At 43.6% G+C, this 19,948-nt stretch overlaps 1 protein-coding gene across 3 annotated transcripts; it reads right to left on the bottom strand.

Moving 5' to 3' along the window:
- Nucleotides 1-7: 7 nt before the first annotated feature.
- ncapg (non-SMC condensin I complex, subunit G) lies at nt 8-10,578 on the bottom strand. 3 transcript variants are annotated; one of them, XM_017461072.3, is made up of 23 exons: nt 10,487-10,578; nt 9,499-9,616; nt 9,156-9,371; nt 8,808-9,036; nt 8,415-8,560; nt 8,160-8,244; nt 7,847-8,039; nt 7,587-7,736; nt 7,290-7,430; nt 6,714-6,837; nt 6,531-6,620; nt 6,239-6,421; nt 5,994-6,047; nt 5,282-5,392; nt 5,079-5,198; nt 4,708-4,935; nt 4,368-4,549; nt 4,064-4,211; nt 3,796-3,966; nt 2,433-2,559; nt 2,146-2,190; nt 1,978-2,047; nt 8-1,819 (listed from the first exon to the last, which is right to left on the bottom strand). In XM_017461072.3, the coding sequence occupies exons 1-23, from the start codon at nt 10,528-10,530 to the stop codon at nt 1,690-1,692; spliced, it is 3,105 nt and encodes a 1,034-aa protein (XP_017316561.1). In that variant the 5' UTR covers nt 10,531-10,578; the 3' UTR covers nt 8-1,689. The 3 variants fall into 3 exon arrangements, with proteins under 3 accessions (XP_017316561.1, XP_017316560.2, XP_017316562.2); XM_017461071.3 differs by lacking the exon at nt 10,487-10,578 and adding an exon at nt 10,404-10,422; XM_017461073.3 differs by lacking the exons at nt 5,994-6,047; nt 10,487-10,578 and adding an exon at nt 10,404-10,422.
- Between the last annotated feature and the right edge of the window lie 9,370 nt (nt 10,579-19,948).

The raw sequence follows: 19,948 nt of genomic DNA, 5'->3' as shown, positions 1-19,948 counted from the left end.
ACAAAAGCCCATAGGGAACACTTCGTTTTTACAAAACGAATCCGATGTCCCATGATTCCGGCCTAAATCACGACATGAGCGACTAACCTAAACCTATTTGGTCCAACCTTTCCATCCCATTTTTAAGCTTTTTTTATTTTTTATTTTAATGTATTCAAGTTCTCAGTTCTTTCAGCATTATAACCATGCGTTCATGTTTAAAGTTCTACACCAAGGTTTCACGACTCCCCTGTATCGTTTGTGATTTCCACAAGACAAGAATTTCCCCGCGGCGAGAAAACGTTAATGAACGTTGAATATTTCGTCCGTGTTTTAACCTTTACGTTCTAAGAATAAAGTGTGAGCACAAGGCAGGCGTGAGAACGTGACGCCACGACTACGTTCTTGCGTACAGTTCCTACAAATTTCCGACTCTGGTGCGACACGGTACAAGATTAGTTCTGGTTGTTTGCGCTTTTGTAACCGCCCGTGCACCATCAGACCCTCGTAACTACACCACTAATACCACAATCGTTTCTACATACAAGGGAAAATTCTTGTCTCAGTGGTTCTCCCTTATATATTTAACAACTTACCGTGTAAATCCGTATCCGAGCTCGTTATTTAAAACGAAGGCATACCTTTGTTTTGATCTTGATGAAGTGAACTGCACTAGTATATCTCACCCCATCCATCCTCTTAGTGCACTAGCGTGTGTTAAACTCCTTTAAAAACGTCTGAATGTGTTTCCGTGATTAGACGGGTTTTTTTTTTACGTCAAACTGTAAGCGTTAATTAAACCAGGGGTTTGATCTCCTTTTTTCGTAGCTGTAACGGTCGTGTCGGTGTTCTCGTAAAATGAATCATTTTGCAGTTTTGTCGTTTTTGTGTTGTTGTTTTGGGGAGGTTTTTTTTTTTGAGGGGGAGTGTTGGTTACAGTTGGTTGAGAGAGAGTTCAAAGTAAGTATCCACAAGGTGCTAAACACTGTACAGAGATATAAATATACACTTTATCTTTTCTAATGTGATTTAAACATGTAACAGAATGTCCTGTCACTAGACCAATAAAGGTGCTTCCTTTAAAATAAGGGGAAAAAAGAAAAAAAAAAAGTCTGGGTTTTTTTTTTTCCATTTAAAAAAAAAAAAAAAAAAAACAATGCAGGGAATGACAGAAAATTATTTATTGGGGTTTGAAAATGAAACACTTGAGAAATAAAACGTTATAAAAGAATAATTTGCTCGGGTTTGCAAGTCGAGCGAGTTTTGCTGATGTTATAACAAGCACTTCAACGGTGCTCTCTCTCCGTCTCTCTCTTTTCCTCTCCCTCTGTAAAGGTCAAAACTCTAACACGGAGAACAGAGGAGACTGCAGGGATGATTAATAATAGAGAGGAGTGAACATTGTACAGCAGTGCAGGTTGGGAAAAAAATATATATTTATAAACGCACACAGCAAGTAAGCCTTATTAGCAGACTCCTATCAATGTCATAATAAGTGATGAATATTCGTGAGTGATAACGCCTTATATGGAGGTAATATCGCTCATGAAACATATACATATACACACACACACACACACACACACACACACACACGCTGAAGAGTGTAGACTGAACACCTCGGTGGTTCAACTTCATTGTCTCCTAAGCGTAACATACAGAGACACGTTGAGATTGGGTGTGTTTGGAGATGTTTAGACTAACCCTGACCTACGCACTGGCTTCGTGATTCATCAGCGCCGTCAGGTCCTGCCTGGTTTTATCCAGAGCTGCCATTTTAGCGCGCCGACTCGGACGTGCTGATGGAGCTTCTGTGGCTTCGGGAACGTTCTCCTCGTCGCTACACATACACACACGAAATATACAGTTAGCTACCAGAGCACATGTGTGGATATATGTATATGTGAGCTGATATATATGTCTGTGTGTGTGTGTGTGTGTGTGTGTGTGTGTGTGTGTGTGTGTGTGTGTGCGTGCGTGTGAGGAGATTAATACCACCTCTCATCAGAAGACTCCTTCACTTTAGATTGTTTTTTAACACTCCGGGCCGTCGTGGCTTTCTTCTGACCTGCGCAGCACATCGAGATATGATACATAACGTAACACACTTGAGGAGCATTTCACAAGAAGGAAAGAAAGAAATGAGAAACAGGTTTGCTAGCACACCTCTTCTGGGTCGTTTAGGCTTGCAGTCATCTCCATCCACCAGTTCTGTAACGATGAAAAAAAAGCGCAAAAAAAATAAGTCGAAGGGTCGATGTGATGATAAACTCTCAGAAAAAAGTTTGAAGGATATTTGAATTATAAAATTGAAAGAGGTATAAAAGTATAAAATGGGTTTATATGGCGGATGTCAAAGTGTGTTCATGACACGATCAAGTAAACAGTCTGAAGTGTACAACAATGTATGACACAGTGGTATGTACAAGTGTGTGTGTGTGTGTATGCTGTACCGCTGGCGTTTCCATCCACAGCGTTCAGCGCCACGTCCTGAGTGTGTGCAGCTCGAACACACTGCTCCCCTTTAAGACGAGCAAGCACTTTCTCCAAGGCTTTCACGCATTGCTTATCCTTTACCTCCTACACACATACACACACAGAAACATAAGTACAAACACATGATCAAAGGTTTCTATGGAAGCAGGAAAAAGTCACACATTATCCCATACGTACTGTACATATTCATCCGGTGCATGTAAAAGAATGTGTGTGTGTGTGTGTGTGTGTGTGTGTGTGTGGTGGAATGTATGTGCATCCACCTAAATATCAGTGTGTTTACATCATGTAGAAATTACAGTATTTATGAGACGCCCCAGAAAACCCACACAAAAAGCCATTTTTGGACTCGGAAATAAGTTGTTTCTATGGTAACAAACAGTGCCTCAATGTATGTACCAATATACATCTAAAGCCTTCAAAGACAGCCAGCCTGCAAAAGGCTTTCATTCGTGTTTAGGCTTTTTCATTTTGTTTTCATACAGTTTTTGGGGTTTTTTTCCCTACAGCAACACACTTTTACCTTAAATGTGCAGATTACAAGGCTAGCCTGCTTCTACTAGAGCTATAATTATATGTGTAATATTGTATTTTAAATGCTTAGTGAGCAAAATGGCTCTTAAAGGATAGTTAGAGGCAATGCAGTCCTCCAGGTATGTATTCTGGACATTTTTTTTGCCGTATTGCCACACCCTAAATCTTCACCGGCATGTTGTTTTCAGTTCCTTTGTTTAAAACCCGAAGATCAGGAGCGAATGAAAGGGAGAGAGAGAGATCGACCGATATTGATTTTTTTTATAACCGATACTAATATTTGCACCCGATAACCGATATGCAGAACCGACGTTTGATTTATTTATTGTTTTACTTCTGTTTTTGACACAATGAGGACACCACCACTGAACCGTTTTATTTATAACAATTTTGTCAATTTCACTTCCTTCTTGGATACAAAACAAAACTTATTTATACACCAGTGAATACAGGGTCTGAAAGAGTGCAAAAAATAAAAGTGCACAATCACTAAATGTCTTTTTTTACCCTTTTCTTTAAATGAAAGCTAAGATCAGGTAAACAGATTACATAACTCCGTGTCTCGAATTTCTTAACACCAAGCTGCTTAAATTACATATCAAGCGTTTATGTAACACGTCTAATTTGTACACTAATGGCTGTTATAGCGCTCCTGCATGCAATTCTCAAAACGCCCACAAGATGGTGCATTTTCCCGGTAGATCCAACATTACAAAACCGATAACTGATGTGTGTATGTTGTTGTCCTCTACACTTTACTACACTTGTGTGTAGAGTGAGTGTTACCTGCAGGATGGAGGCGAGGAGCTGCTGCAGTTCGCTGTTAGCGGGTCCCGGATCAGCGCTGATCTCCAAAGTGCTGAGGGTTTTGCAGTACAGGCGCACCTCGGGAGCGGAAGTGTCTCGTAGAATCTCGTTACACACTCGCACGGCCAGAGAGTCGTGCACGCTCGCTCCCTGAAACCCACAGAGAGAAGAGAACACGCCGTGACACAGCCACCCTCCCGTAACGCGACTCTCGCCGTACGAATCGTGATGTTAGCGCCGTGCGTACCGGAGTCGGAGCACTGGAGCGTGTCAGCTCTACGAAGAGCTCGGCGACGTTGTTGGTGTCGACCTCGGACAGCGGAGATGTGGCCGGGGCATGGAATAACGTCCGCATGGTGGGAACGAAGCTTTCCTCTACGCACTCCTGATGAGTCCTGAGGGACAAAGAGCACACGTGACGTTTGCTCAAAATTCAAAACAAACCAGCAGGATTATCCTGATTGGTTGGATGTCTGTGGTCCAGGTTATTTCTGTTCCGTCGCCGCAGACACGATACACCGTAGGCCCAGACTGAAACGAATCCTGCGTACCTGTGTGAGTGTGTGTAGAGCTGCAGGAACACTCCAATGCAGTGTCTCAGTCTCTGGTCCTCTTCGGTCAGCGGGTTGTACCAGAGCAGAATGAGGCGAGTGAGCAGCTTCACGCTCACCATCCTGCCGCAGTACAGCAGCTTACACACACACTCTACCGTCTCCGTGCGCAGCTCGCAGATCTATAAGCACAACCTATATTAAATGACACTCGCGGATACAGCACTAGCATGACACCTTTGCTAGCTACCTCGCTAACCGTGCTATGTTACGGTTAACGTGAGAAACGTTTGTTCAGACCAGACAGGGGTGAGACGTGCGAGAGTAAACACGAACACACCTCACTGTCCAAGAACTCAGCCAGCAGCTTCAGAATACTCTGTATAGGATTATCGTTCTCTTCAACCGGACGGTCTGCTTGTCCGTCACTGGCATCCGGCCAATCAGAGGTTTGCGTTTGCTGGGAGGCGGCGCTATCGCGCAGGATGTCCAGGCCGTTCAAGAGCAGCTGATCGATCACAGCTCTCAGAGCGCTGATCCTGATCTTAGGCTCGTCTAGCTGGGTGATCTACACACACACACACACACACACACACACACACACACACACACACACGACCGGAGACTCATACAGAGCAAATAGATTTGGCTTTCAGATTTTCAAAAGTATGAAGGGGCACACCAGTGTGTGTGTGTGTGTGTGTGTGTTACCTGCAGCAGAAGCACCAGGTGTGTCTTGGCGAGGTCTTTACTGTGGAGCGCTGCAGTGCCCAAACACACTACAGCCATGTTCCTCACTGCGGTGTTGGAGTTTGACACACACGGCAACACCTACAGCACACATACAACTCTCATTACAAACTAAAACACACCCGTGTGTGTGTGTGTGCTTTAGAGTGAGTGCGAGTGTGTACCAGCGACTCTAGGAGACCGCTGATGGTGGGACAGATTCCTCGGTTGATGCTCATCTGTTTCAGGGCTTCAGCACACATCGTCAGACACTTCAGCAACGTCTCGGGGTCATTCTACACACAAACACAATTCTTAGTAGCAAAACAGCCAGATGATTAACGTAGCTGGCTAGCTCCAAAGCTTTCATTCACAAGCGGTCAGCTCCAGCGTGAGGATTAGTTTCCAGACAGATCTAACTGGGGATTTATTTGTCGATTTGCTCTGCTGGGGAAATATCCATCAATTAGGGAAGGAAATCTTTAGAGGCTTCAGAGATGAAGATCCACAAAAGATTCACCACTGTTTCAAAATCATTTTCAGCCAGGAAGCAGCTTAGTGGATTAGCTAGGAAGATGCTTTAAATATTGCTAATATTTACACCTGACCATCACTCCGATATGTGCTTTCAAGAACATCCCATTCCAGATTTAGACTCCACCCCTTTTTAATTTTTTTTTAATTATAATAACCTCCAATTTTCTGGGAAGTTTTTCCACTAAATTGTGTAGTAGTGCAGTTCCGGTTAGGGTTCTTCCACGCCAGCCTTTGTAGAAGGTCAACATATGGGTGTGATGGCCAGGTGTCCAAACACTCTTGGGCATATGGAGCAAATTTTTTTAAAAATGAAGCGGACTTAATGCAGGATTGGATCGGTTGGATCTACATTCAGTTTACCTTGATAAAGTTTAGAGATGAAATATTGGAGAGTTCTAGACCTGAAACCAAGAACTGACCAAACGCACACACACACACACACACACACACTGGGTGAGAATTTAATTAACACTGAAAATTAAATGGCACGACACTAAACTTGCTGAAGTGATACCAAATTTAACACCATGATAATTGCCCAATTAACAGTGTACAAGATCATCATGACACTGCTAATAATTGTGTGTGTGTGTGTGTGTGTATACCTTCTCTGCGTGCTGCTCTTTAGCAGGTTCGGTGTGTGTGTTCTCCTGTGCTAACTGGTTCTTCAGCTCCTCTAGCTCGGTGATGGAATTCTTCAGCTCGGCAGCGCGGCTGAAATCCTGAGCACTGATACACTCTTCCAGCTGCTCCTTACACTCCATTATACACACCTTCACCTCGGCCAGCTACAGACAGACAGACAGACAGACAGACAGACCAATGGCGTTTCAAGCCACTTATTTATGTGGACCAAATGTATATTCCAGAGTGGAGCGCATCTACGTGAAGACTCACTCGGACTTGTCTTTTGCGTTTCTCGTTCTCGTCCTCGGTTTGCGTGTCGGCCAGGATCGGCTCCCTCACGTCAGATATGATCTCGGCTACCTGTTCGTCACGCACAAAACACGTTTATTCAGCTTGAAAGAATCAGAAGAGCAACGGCACGGTGTAAGGATTTATTCGACATAAATCACGCACCGTTGCGATGCGCTGCTGATCGTCGTGGATAATCCCCAGCAGTCTCTGCACCAGCTGACTGATCAGAGAGAGGGGCGTGTTTGACAGCACCAGCATCTCCTTCAGGACTGCGAGCACGCGTTTTCTGAAATCAATAAATCGGGTACAGGGAAGCGTTTTAGATACTCAAAACACCGACTACACTGTCCTGTCCTATGCCTGAAGTCAAAATCGACCTTGTTAATTCATGTAGTATTAGTTTTCCCCTTAAAGTGCACCTATTATAGTTTTGAAACGTGCCTAACTTTATTTTAAAGCTCTCATGCAATAAATTTAATGTGCATTTTTAACGTGCTCAAAAAAAAAGTGTCACAAACGACTCGGTCAATGATCCGTTCTAAAGATTAATTCTAAACTCCTCCTTTCAGAGAGCATACTCTGTACAGGTTTGCTTTAAAACCATAACAGGTGTGCTTTAAAACTTCATCAAAAGATAATGACTTGTGCCATCTTCAATCAATTTTCCTTAGTAGTCTGCAATTCTATACGATAGGATGTAATCATCTTGTGGCCTTGTGCATGCAGCATGTGTATTACCTTCCTCCCTCCTCTGCAGTGTCCAAGCAGTCCACTAGCTGGATGAGCTGCTGCGTGATGAACTCCTTCATCATCACAGACTCCAGCTGAGCCAGATCAGCTCGGTCATCTTCACACATGGCTGGAAGGGTCTTCATATAACTACACGCAAAGAACAGTTACACATAATGGCGCAGTTTTACCGTGTGTGTGTGCACAAATACTCTTATGGCACACTTGTAGTCAGAATCCTTTATCGCCTGCGTTTGAACAGGAAACCTGAAACCCGGGCAGATGTATGCCGCCGTGTGTGTTTACCTGTACAGGTACTCGGCGAACAGAGCAGGTTCGGGTAAGAGTTTGTCCAGAAGCTCCTCCCCCTCGTCTCCTTTACTCTTCACAAACTCGCACAGAGCACGCCAGTACAGCACGTTCTCGCATGTCAGGGCGTCTAACGGGATCAACTTTCTAAAAACACACACACACACACACACACACACACACACACACACACTTAATGCAGTGTCTGAAACATTAAACATTATGCGAAAACATTTGCATAATGTTTTCCTCCTCACCTGTCGTCCAGTTTAGCCGCATTCAGAAGATCATCGGGGGTCGTTGCCATAGAGAAGTGGGCGTGCAGGGCAGACACTGCGGTGTCTGCGCAGTTCTCGACGTCCAGTCTGTGTAGTAACTGCAGCACGTCTCCCTGGAGGAGGCGGAGCCAGGATGGAAGGAGTGTCTGCGTCACTACCTCCTTCACTGAGGCTGCACACACACACACACACACAATTAACACTTATTGCTACACTGACTTGTCTCATCTTCGAGATTATATTCTCGAGCCCTACTGATGCGCATGCATGCGCGCACACACACACAGCTAACCTGCAGAGTCGTTCAGTCCTTGCTGCAGCAGGCTGACTCTCTGAGCGATGGTCAAAGCTCGGATATGCACTTTCTCAGCAAGCACCTGAACAAAAACACACACACACACACACACACACACACACACACACACACACACACACACTATAATTTAATCCAGTCTTCTGACTCACAGTGTAATACGATCTGCTTTTTAAAATGACTGATTCGCAAATATCGTGTTGAAATTGTGTGTGTGTGTGTGTGTGTGTATACCAAATAGGCCAGTTTGCGAACTTTCTCTTTAACATCTCGAGTACGTCTGTAGATTTTGGGGAGTGTGAGGGCGGAGGGTGCGATGCAGGACAGGACGGCTCTCCTCACCTCAGGGTTCGAATCGTTCTCCAAAAGCAACATGTAGGCTTTAAACACACACACTCAAATTATGAGCAGCTCCACTCTTCCTTACACAATTTCAGGTTAATTAAATAGATGATACATCGCTAACAGACAGAACATTTTAACTAAGATAGATAGATAGATATATATATATATATATATATATATATATATATATATATATATATATATATATATATATATATATATATATATATATATGCATGCGTATGTGTGATGGTTGAGTGGATGCTGTAAGGGTGTGTGTACCTTTGACTGTAGGACACTCAGGGTTCTCTGGGTCCTGCAGGCGAGCCATGGCAAGCGCGGCCTGTATCCTGACGTTGGGGTATTTATCCGTGATACGGACCAACATGGCCTCGTGGATCCGATCGCAGAGCCCGTCGTCGATCTGCGCATCCTCGCTCAGGCTGCCCAGCAGCTTGTTCACCAGCTGACACACCCGGAACCGCACCGCGTGGCTGCTCACGCCATGACACTGCGACACGTCAAAAAAACAAAAACAGAGGCCGAAACGTATTTATTACAGTTCACGATATTCATATCAGAGTTCGGATCACGTTCGGAATTACTGCTTTACGCGCCGCTCTAGATTACCTCCAACAGAAAGTTGAACAGGAAGTTCAAAAATGTATCCTCCTCCTCTTCTTCCTCCTCCTCCGCCTCCTCCTCGCTGACGGGCGTTTCGAAGCTAGTGGCAAACTTCACCACAAAGTCGATGACGCTTTCCACCGCCGGCTCTCGGGTGTACACGATCATCGCGAATTTTAGGCAGCGCAGAAACTCCTCGTGGAACTCTGCCTTATCCTGTAACTACACACACACACACACACACACAGAGTGAACTTCAGACATGAAGCTATACCAATATATACAAAACAGCTCACAATGCCAAGCTTCACCAAATCATGGGGATGTTTAGAAATATAACTCGCTTTACCTTAACATACATGTTCTTCAGACTGGCCACCAGCTTGGCCTTGTTGTTGAGCGCTTTCTGAGCGCGCTGGAAAGTTTCACGGATCTCCAGTTTAGAATCAGCGGTCATCTCGATGCTCCTAAGAAACACACAAAATCACTTTGTCAAAATATCCGTAATGTTCGTTGTTAACTTTTACAAACCACTGGAGAGCTCAAAACAGAAAATGAACCTAAAGGCTGAACAGCCTTTTTAAAACATATTATTTAAAAATATATATCTAATAATAACTTTTCCCCCATTGATAGAAATAAACATTTGATGAGACTTGGAAAGATCAGGTGATCTCCTGGAACGCTGCATACAGCGATCTTTTCAAGTCCCATATATGGGGAAAAGTTCTTTTTATATACCAACTATATCACCAATTAATGTACTTAGGTATGCTAAACCATCCATTAATCTACAAATAAATATATAATATTACCATCTTCATTTTCTAATGATCTCTACACACGCTGTTCAGAAATAATACAAAGTTCTAATGATGATTTTGGACATTATAGCATGTAAAAAAAGAATCAGTGCGAAAAGGAATCGATTCATCTTACTGAGTCGATTCACAGGAAATAATCGTTTTGCACGTCACTATTTTAGTAGCGAGCTATCTATAACCAACCACACAACCGTTAAACTAACTTTAATTGTTAAAAGTGACTTCGGTTGTTAATTAAAAAGTTTAAACTGTTTGAGTTTTAAACTCGCACGAAGCGCGAGGCTGCATTGTTAACGTCAACAAAAGCACTGCTAGCCACATAGCTAACGTAGGTTTAAACCAGCGACGTGAGGAAAAACAACCCAAAAATGACCAGATTTCCCAACATAATGTTACATAACCACTGTGGAAAATAATCATTTACGTTTACCTGACAATGTAAGAAAACAACAACAACAATATATGACATATTTTACATATCAGAATCATCAAAAAATGAAAAATAGGACGTACTTTTTACGCTGCTTCTCCTCTTCTGAAAAAGCTCCAATAATCATTCAACCGCCAGTTTTCAAACTCAAGTCTCGCGGTATTTCCCATCTAGTGCGTTTCCTGGACGAGACTAGCATAAGGAGCATGCGCAGTTAGCCTCCGTTTGACCTGCGTTAACATATCCGCCATATTGGACGGGGTTCGATTAAACGGTAAGCCTATACAAGTTTTTGGAGGGACGTATGTTTATTTTCATAAATTCCTCTGTAACCTGCTTTATGTTACACCGATTTTTACAAAATATATTTTTGTTGCAAACATCATAGAATAATGTCAATGTAAATGTTTATGGACTTTCAATATTTTGTTTGAGTTCCAAATTACTGGAAACGACAGCAGAGCAGTCCTAAAGTAGGTTGGATTTGCAGTAAGAGATAATAAAACGTTAGTCTTAAAATATTCCCTAGAATATATAACATAATATGTTTGACTAATTATAACTATAGGCATACTATTATGTTATTATGTAACTAACTTACTATGTTCGTAAAGAAGAAAGCATTAATGTTTTTTAACAATTCCAGTTAATTTAATCAGACTCTTTACAGTGTTTATACAGTTTGGTGGTTGTTTGTGTGTATGTGTGTATATACAGACTGATGTGACCAGCAGGGGGCAGCATAGGTGTAAAGTTCTGCTCTTAACTGATATTTCACCTCGCAGCCAACAGAGGGCGACAAATTATCCACTAAATGTTTCATATTGACACTATCTATAGTCACCTGTATACTGTATCCAGACAAAGAATATTCCAAAATATGTTTAAATAACATTGTTAGAATAATTTTTACAGGAATATACAGAAAATCAAACATACACGTAAACGTGTATCTAATCTAGTGAATAAACATGTATTTAAATATTGAATATTTATGATTCATGTTTAATAGCTTTCCAGTTTGGGACATGGTGTTAAATTCACTTTTTTTTTTTTTTTTTTTTTTTTTGCAACTGACACTTTTTTGGTACTCAGCTCTCCATAACCAGTCCTTCCAGGATTCTGTGATTTTGTGATCGCAGAAATTGCCGCAAACTCTGCAATATTAGGAGGAGCTTGCGATTTTCCAAAAATTTCCGCAGATTCGGGCAGAGACACGTCCTGTAACATCATCACAACACGCATTCAGCCAAAGCACTCTTTGATTTACGTGCATCGAACATGAGTACAGCTAAAATGTCTCATTTATCAACAAACATCACTGTGAAAGACGGTTCAGAACAATTTCGTGCGATTGCGATTGCAATTCCACCAACTCGAGTAGTTTTCTGCTAAAACTTGTGTAAGGAGCTTTGAAGGCAATCCAGTCCGTACAGGATTTCGCACAGTTTTTTTGTGGTTGTTGCGGCCAAAAATGCGTGATTTTTTTCAGGTTATGATGATGTCACATGACGGGTCTCCAGCCCGAATCTCTGGAAAATCTGCGGTAATTTTCAAAAATTGCAAGCTCCTCAGGTTCCTTGATTTTGCGTTCATTTCTGTGATCGCAACATCGCAAAATCCAGGAGGGACTGCTTGAAGTTGGTCACATGACCGTTCGGTAATAAATGATAACTGTATAGTATTTAGTAAATGAGCATCGGCTTTTGTTTTTGGCCAAATACAGACTGCCGCCCCCTGCTGGTGTGGAGAGGAATTTCCTTTCATAGTGGTGCCAGTGGTTTGTTGTCATCTTTGCCACGTGTTAAAGTGCTACTTCACACCAAAGACGGAGCACCGTCTGAGTCGCCTTGGTTGGCTCTCGCTCTTTGACCTCGGCGTGGTACGTCTCGGACCTCAGCCATTTAATACAAACTATGTTTTCTTTAGGGAAAAGCCAACACACACACACACACACACACACACACACACACACACACACACATACATACACGCACAAGCGAGTGACTAATATCTGCCAGTAGTCCTAAACCTCAGCCTGGAAAGGGTGTGTGTGTGTGTGTACACATGACATGAGTGGGTGGGTTTGTTGATGGAAAGGGTGTGAGATTTTTATTCCACAGTGGAGATTAAGAATAAACCGTCCGTCCTGTCGGCCGTGACCCCCGGCCAGCCAATCAGCTTCTGGGATATACATTTCACCAACATTGCATACATGCACATACATACATACATACGTGTGTGTGTGTGTGTGTGTGTGTGTGTGTGTGTGTGTGTGTGTGTGTGTGTGTGTGTGTGTGAGAGACCCATCAGTAGGGATAAGAATAAGTGTTTTATGATGATGGATATGTTAGTGTGTGTATAATGTGTGTGTCTGCTGACAGCAGTGTGATTAATGTGTCTGAAATTAGAGCTATCGCTCTATTACACACCGCCACAAAGCATTCTTCTCATGATGGCATCTCGTGTGTGTGTGTGTGTGTGTGTGTGTGTGTGTGTGTGTGTGTGTGTGTGTGTGTGTGTGTGTGTGTGTGTGTGTGTGTGTTTAAACATGGCTTTACACAAGAGTTAATATGCACTGATATATACAGTCCCATGCGAAAGTATTGGAACGGCGAGGCCAGGTCATTAGTTTGCGCTGGACACCAGAGACACGGTGGTTTGAGATGAGACGCCGGAGATGAGACGAGAGTTCAGGATTTCAGATTGTATTTCCTGGTGTTTACATCTAGACGCGTTCAACAACTTAAAACATAGAACCTTCTGTATCAGACTACTCAAATTGTAGGTGAGCAAAAGTAATGGAACAGATAGTCTTAAAGTAAATACCATTTAATACTTGGTTGCATATTGGTCTCCTTCTTCTTCTTCTTCTTCTTCTTCTTCCCTCTTCTCCTTCTTCTTCTTCTTCTTCTTCTCCTTCTTCTTCTTCTTCTTCTTATCCTCCCTATTTTTTCTTCTTCTTCTTTTCCTTCCTCTTCTTCTTCTTCTTATCCTCCCTCTTTTCTTCTTCTTCTTCTTCTTCTTCTCCATCTTTTTTTCTTCTTCCTCTTTTTCTTCTTCTTCTTCTCCATCTTTTTTCTTCTTCTTCTCCATCTTTTTTTCTTCTTCCTCTTTTTCTTCTTCTTCTTCTTCTCCATCTTTTTTTCTTCTTCCTCTTTTTCTTCTTCTTCTTCTTCTTCTCCTCCTCCTTCTTATTCTTATCCTCCCTCTTTCTTCTTCTTCTTCTCCTTCTTGTTCTTCTCCTTCTCCTTCTTCTTCTTCTCCTCCTTCTTCTTCTTCTCCTCCTTCTTATTCTTCTCCTTCTTCTTCTTCTTCTTATCCTCCCTCTTTCTTCTTCTTCTTCTTCTCATTCTTCTTCTTATCATCCCTCTTTTTTTCTTCCCCTTCTTCTTCTTCTTCTTCTTATCCTCCCTCTTTTTTTCTTCTTCTTCTCCTTCTCCTTCTTCGTCTTCTTCCTTCGTCTCCCTCTTTTTCTTCTTCTTCTCCTTATTGTTCTCCTTCTTCCTCTTCTTCTTCTTCTTCTTCTCCTCCTTCTACTTCGTCTTCTTTCTTTGCACTGATTCGTTGTTCCTTCTCAGTTCGTTCTGCTGCTGAGTTCCATCATCAATAAAGATTAGTGAGCCTGTTCCAGAAGCAGCCATGCGAGCCCAAGCCATGACGCTACACACACACACACACACACACACACACACACATTGTACCTTTGTGGTGTCATAGCCGTCTAGCTAGAGTGCTAATTAGCGTTTATCATGTAAGATTTATTTGCTTGGGCACAAGGATGCTAAAAACAACAACACTATGTTACAGATAATATAAACATTTCCTTCTGCTAAACCTGCCGTTCGGACGGAGGTGTAAAAAAACAAACATAAATGTCAGCGTCAGTTTCCAGTAAACACGTTAACTAGCGAAGAATTCCAGGGTTGAATTTCTAACTAGCGATGAATTCTAGTCTTAACTATAACTAACAGTGTTTTAGTAAGAGATCTGAGGGAGGAATGCTAAGGACAACGAGCGAACACGAAAAGATTGCATGCTAGGCTAGTTAGTTAGCCAGCGCTAGCTAGGATCGGTAAATGCCTGGTGAGGGTGTTGTCATGGTTACAGATTGATCGGTGCATCGTATCAGCAGGAAAAGTATAAAGAGCTTATTCTGTCACAGCGAATGTGAAGCTCCGGGTAAAGGTGCTAACGTCACACACCAGACATGTCTCGGTTGATCGACTGCGTTTGGGTTCGGGGGAACGAGTCGTTTCTCTACAACGTCCTGTGTTCCAGTAAGAACACTAAATAGGCATGAAATCCAGCGTCTTTTGACGGAGCCAGTTAATCCGGGGGACTTTAATCAGGGAAGATGGATATGTTAATGATTAAATGAAACCCTTTGACTGTGAACACACACACACACACACACACACACACACACACACACACACACACACACATCTGGATCTGCTTAATAACCAAGAGATGGAGAGAGAACGTGAGAGAGAGAGAGATGGAGAGAGAGAACAGGAGAGGGAGTGATGGTGAAAGACGGACAGAGATAGAAAGAGTCAGAAAGATGAGCGCTGGTGTCTGATTCGTTCTTTTCATTCATCTACACTCTCTCTCTCTCTCTCTCTCCCTCTCTCTCTCCCTTCCTCTCTCTCTCTCTCTCCCTTCCTCTCTCTCCCTCTCTCTCTCCCTTCCTCTCTCTCTCTCTCTCTCTCTCTCTCTCTCTCTCAACCTGTCTCATACCTCTTGTGCTTTCTGTCTTCCTCTCTTTCTCTCTTTCTTTCATTCTCTCTCTCTCTCCCTCTCTCTCAACCTGTCTCTCACCTCTTATGCTTTCTGTCTTCCTCTCTTCCTCTCTCTCCCTCTCTCTCCCTCTCTCTCTCTCTCTCCCTCTCTCTCTCTCTCAAAATGTCTCTCACCTCTTATGCTTTCTGTCTTCCTCTCTTCTTCTATCTCTCTGTCTCTCTCTCCCTTCCTCTCTCTCCCTCTCTCTTTCCCTTCCTCTCTCTCTCTGTTTCTCTCTCTCTGTCTCTCTCTCCCTCTCTCTCCCTTCCTCTCTCTCTCTCCCTTCCTCTCTCTCTCTCTCTCCCTCCCTTCCTTTCTCTCTCTCTCTCTCTCTCTCACTTTCCTTTCTCTCTCTCTCTCTCTCTCTCTCACTTTCCTTTCTCTCTCTCTCTCTCTCACTCTCCCTTCCTCTCTCTCTCTCTCTCTCTCTCTCACTCTCCCTTCCTCTCTCTCTGTCTCTCTCTCCCTCTCTCTCTCCCTTCCTCTCTCTCTGTCTCTCTCTCCCTCTCTCTTCCTCTCTCTCTCTCTCTCTGTCTCTCCCTCGCTTCCTTTCTCTCTCTCTCTCTCTCTCTCTCTCTCTCTCTCTCTCTCTCTCTCTCTCTCACTCTCCCTTCCTCTCTCTCTGTCTCTCTCTCCCTCTCTCTCTCTTCCTCTCTCTCTCCCTTCCTCTCTCTCTCTCTCTCTCTCTCTCTCTCCCTCTCTCTCTCTTCCTCTCTCTCTCCCTTCCTCTCTCTCTCTCTCTGTCTCTCTCTCCCTCTCTCTCTCTTCCTCTCTCTCTCCCTTCCTCTCTCTCTCTCTCTCTGTCTCTCTCTCCCTCTCTCTCTCTTCCTCTCTCTCTCCCTTCCTTTCTCTCTCTCTCTCTCTCTCTCTCTCTCTCTCTCTCTCTCTCTCTCTCTCAACCTATCTCTCACCTCTTAGGCTTTCTGTCTTCCTCTCTTCCTCTCTTTCTCTCATTCTCTCTCTTTTCATTCTCTTTTTTTTTTTCCTCGGGATGTATTATGCATTGCTTTAACACACTGTCTATTTATTGAGTAAGTATTCATCACTGTGTGTGTGTGTGTGTGTGTGTGTGTGTGTGTGTGTGTGTGTGTGTGTGTGTGTGTTTTGGCTATGAAACCAGTGATCCGATTTTCCCACACACACACACACGCACACACACACACACACACACACACACACACACACACACAGTTATAATTTATCAGGACCCTTCTCAGCACTATCAACACAATCACATTCAGATCGATCACAGAGCTCTCACCAATCACCTAACACTAACATTTAATTTCACACTCGCACACTCATTTATCAGCACGCTTCCTCTCACACACACTCACGCTCACGCTTCCTCTCATACACACACACACACTCACCGAGCGCCGTTACAGACGCTTTATTAGTAATACATTACTCCCACGGTGCGGTGTTAAGACCCAGTCACACTAGATTTATTTCTTCTTGTGTGACTGATATTTCTCGAGAGGAATATGACGAGTCGCCGTGATCAACAGGTCATCCTGCGGCGGCGTTCCAGAGCGAAACGTCTCCTCCTGGACACGCGAGGTCACGTCATCGGAAAGCGAACCCATAACGCGTCTCGCTCGCGGACATTACAGAACAACCTGCTCATCCTAGCGGAGATTTAATCCTGACTATAAATCATTCTTTTGAAAAAACAACTGGGGCAGCGCAGATGTTGGACTCATTTATCACTGCTCCTGATTGGGAGGGTTAGCTAGCTTGCTTGTAATCATCTCTTAGCTAGCAGAGTAGATTGCGTCCCAAGCGAACCTCCAGTGTATAAACCTGTAGGACCGGATTTAGCGCACTATAGTGATATATGTAGTGTTTTTTTTTTTATTATTATTATTTTATTTGTTACGCACACAAAAAACAATTGTGAAAGCGTTCCGATCCCATACCGAATCACACGACTCGCTCGACTCTGAATCACCTGAAATTTGCTCCGGCTTTTCGTACGCTTTCTTGTGGGTGAGTGATCTACCGATGAGACGTTCATGCGCTCAAGCCGCCTCTGCTCCGAGCTTATTAATATATATGAGTAATAAACATTTCCCCGTAATATACCTGAACCCGTGTGGCAGCCGGAGAAAACCCTTCACGTGGTCAAATTTGGGCTACATATAGTTCTGACTATCATTTTTTCCGATTCTACTGAAAGACCCCACCTACTCACCTCCTATAATCCACGGCTAGGTGTGTCAAACCCGGTTCTTTGCCTCCCGTGGTGCGTTAAAACGCTGTAACGCACACCTGGCCGTGGATTATCCCGCTTATACGAGCATCGACACGTTAAAGCTGTCGTTGATGTTTGCAGTACGTTACTATGGTTACGGTTGGTGATTAAACGGACTGGAACTCCCTGTGCGTTATACGGTTTTAACGCACACCGTCCAGTGTATTCAGACAGACCGTGGTGTAAATATAGATATCGATATATATATATAAATATATATCTTAAAGAATTATACACTATATGGCCAAATGTATGTGGACGCCTGACCTTCACACCCAAGCTGGAAGCATACAAGTGTATAGAATGTCTTAGAATGTACGCCTCGGTTCACAACACGGAATCGCTCGTCCACGCTGAAACGTCTGAAAACGCTCACGTGAACAATCGCGTAACAACGCGCAAAGACGCCAGTTCCCGTCAGGCGTTTATTTCGAAACGATCTGAAGGTCGTACGAAGTGAGTGAGGTTTAACGTCTGACAACACTCTGAAGCCGGATACGATAACCGCGGCATCGACGTCGTCCGCCATCTTGTTTGCTTGTTTCGCGTTGTCAACGAGTCACGTGACTACAGACACGTCATTGGTTTCTGAACATCGGCGTTTTCTCGGTCCACGCCACAGCGCAAAACGGCGTTTTCAATTCGATCCACTTTACGATAAAAGCTCCGCTTTCGCCAGAATGAGAACGCCGTCTGGGTGTGGACGGGAACGCCGAAACGTGGAAAAAGAGATGCGTTTTCAGAAGTGTCCGGATTAACGTGGACGTGGAGTGAGGTTTGAGACGTGTTCGGGCAGGCTGACGGTTCCTGACGTGTTTTTTTTAACTCTTTTCCGTCATTTTCGGCTGTTCGCTACAGTTCGGCGTTAACGTTTTTCCCCCGTTTCACTACTTAAAAATCCTGTATGAGAAAATATCGAGGTGAACGTTTGTAGTGACTACGACTTCTTCCCGGAACTTGTGCTCGTTATGAAAGATCCTCGGACTGAATGACGACGAACCCGCGAGTGATCCGACTTCTGTTCAGGTGAGAGGAGAGAGTGCGCACAGCGGAATGAAGAGCATGGGCAATGGTCACCACGGCAACCTCCCAGACAGCAACCATCGCCACAGCAACAGTCGCTTTGATCTTCTGGAATCCTGAGAAAGCCATCTTTAACCCCTTAAACACACACACACACACACACACACACACACACACACAGTTACAGAGTTCACAATGATTTCAGATGAATGTGTGTAACGTTCCCTTTGAATTCTTTTGATGAAATGTTTGAAAAATTGAAGTTCCCATTTAAATTTGTTATGATGTCATAATGTTGTTGTTTTTTTTTTTTTAATGGCAGCTGACCAATCAGCATCTTTGCTAAAACTCACTCTCACTAGAATCCTAATACACACTCGTTATAATCACATGTTCTTTCTTTCTTTCTTTCACTTTTGTTCCTTTTTTTCTTTAAGATAAGCAGATGGCTGGACAAATAGAACGATAGATATCACCCCCCCCACCCCCACCCCCCGCATCTCTCTCTCTCTCTCTCTCTCTCTCACACACACACACACACATGATTTAACTGTCATCGTTTAACTCTAGCACTTTATCATCAGTCATAGAGTCTCTTTCTGTGTGTGTGTGTGTGTGTGTGTGTGTGTGTGTGTGTGTGTGTGTGTGTGTGTGTAAATGTTGGACTCATTAGATGGCACTGGTGTGATATTTAAATGAGCGAAATGAGCGTATTAGCCACTCTGACAGCATGAATTAGGAGAACTGTCAGTAAACATATACGCACACGAACAGACGCATGTATCTCAGCTGCAGTAAACAGTTATTTGCCTGTGGAGAGTGTGTGTGTGTGTGTGTGTGTGTGTGTGTGTGTGTGTGTGTGTGTGTGTGTGTGTGCCAGAGAGAGAGAGAGATCTGTCACATTAAATTAGTGTCTCCTGCGGTATATCCTGTGGAAGAAGAAACCTCAGGAAGAATAAAGACTCGTCTGGTCTGCAGTGTGAATCACGGCTTGTTCTGGTTCGGAGACCTCAGGATGGCAGAAGTACGAGTTTATAGACCTCAGGATTTAGACATCTAGAATTAGTGAGGTCTGAGACATTTTGGCTGTTTTCTAGACATTAGCGTTACTGGGGTTTTTTTCAGGCCAGTATTAAAAAAGCGTGTAAGAAAATAGTGAGGTGAAAGTCTGGAGTGGCGACTACTACATTCAGGAACTTATCTCCACTGTTAAAATTGAAAGAAGACGTCAGGATGTTAGAGGTAGGAGCGTGTAGACGTCAGGATGTTAGAGGTAGGAGCGTGTAGACGTCAGGATGTTAGAGGTAGGAGCGTGTAGACGTCAGGATGTTAGAGGTAGGAGCGTGTAGACGTCAGGATGTTAGAGGTAGGAGCGTGTAGACGTCAGGATGTTAGAGGTAGGGGCGTGTAGACGTCAGGATGTTAGAGGTAGGAGCGTGTAGACGTCAGGATGTTAGAGGTACGGGCGCGTAGACGTCAG

The sequence above is a fragment of the Ictalurus punctatus genome, chromosome 29 (genome assembly GCF_001660625.3).
Source record: "Ictalurus punctatus breed USDA103 chromosome 29, Coco_2.0, whole genome shotgun sequence".
Taxonomy (NCBI): Eukaryota; Metazoa; Chordata; class Actinopteri; order Siluriformes; family Ictaluridae; genus Ictalurus; species Ictalurus punctatus.
Note: the sequence above shows the minus strand (reverse complement) of the source record. Positions and strands in the feature narration are given on the sequence as shown.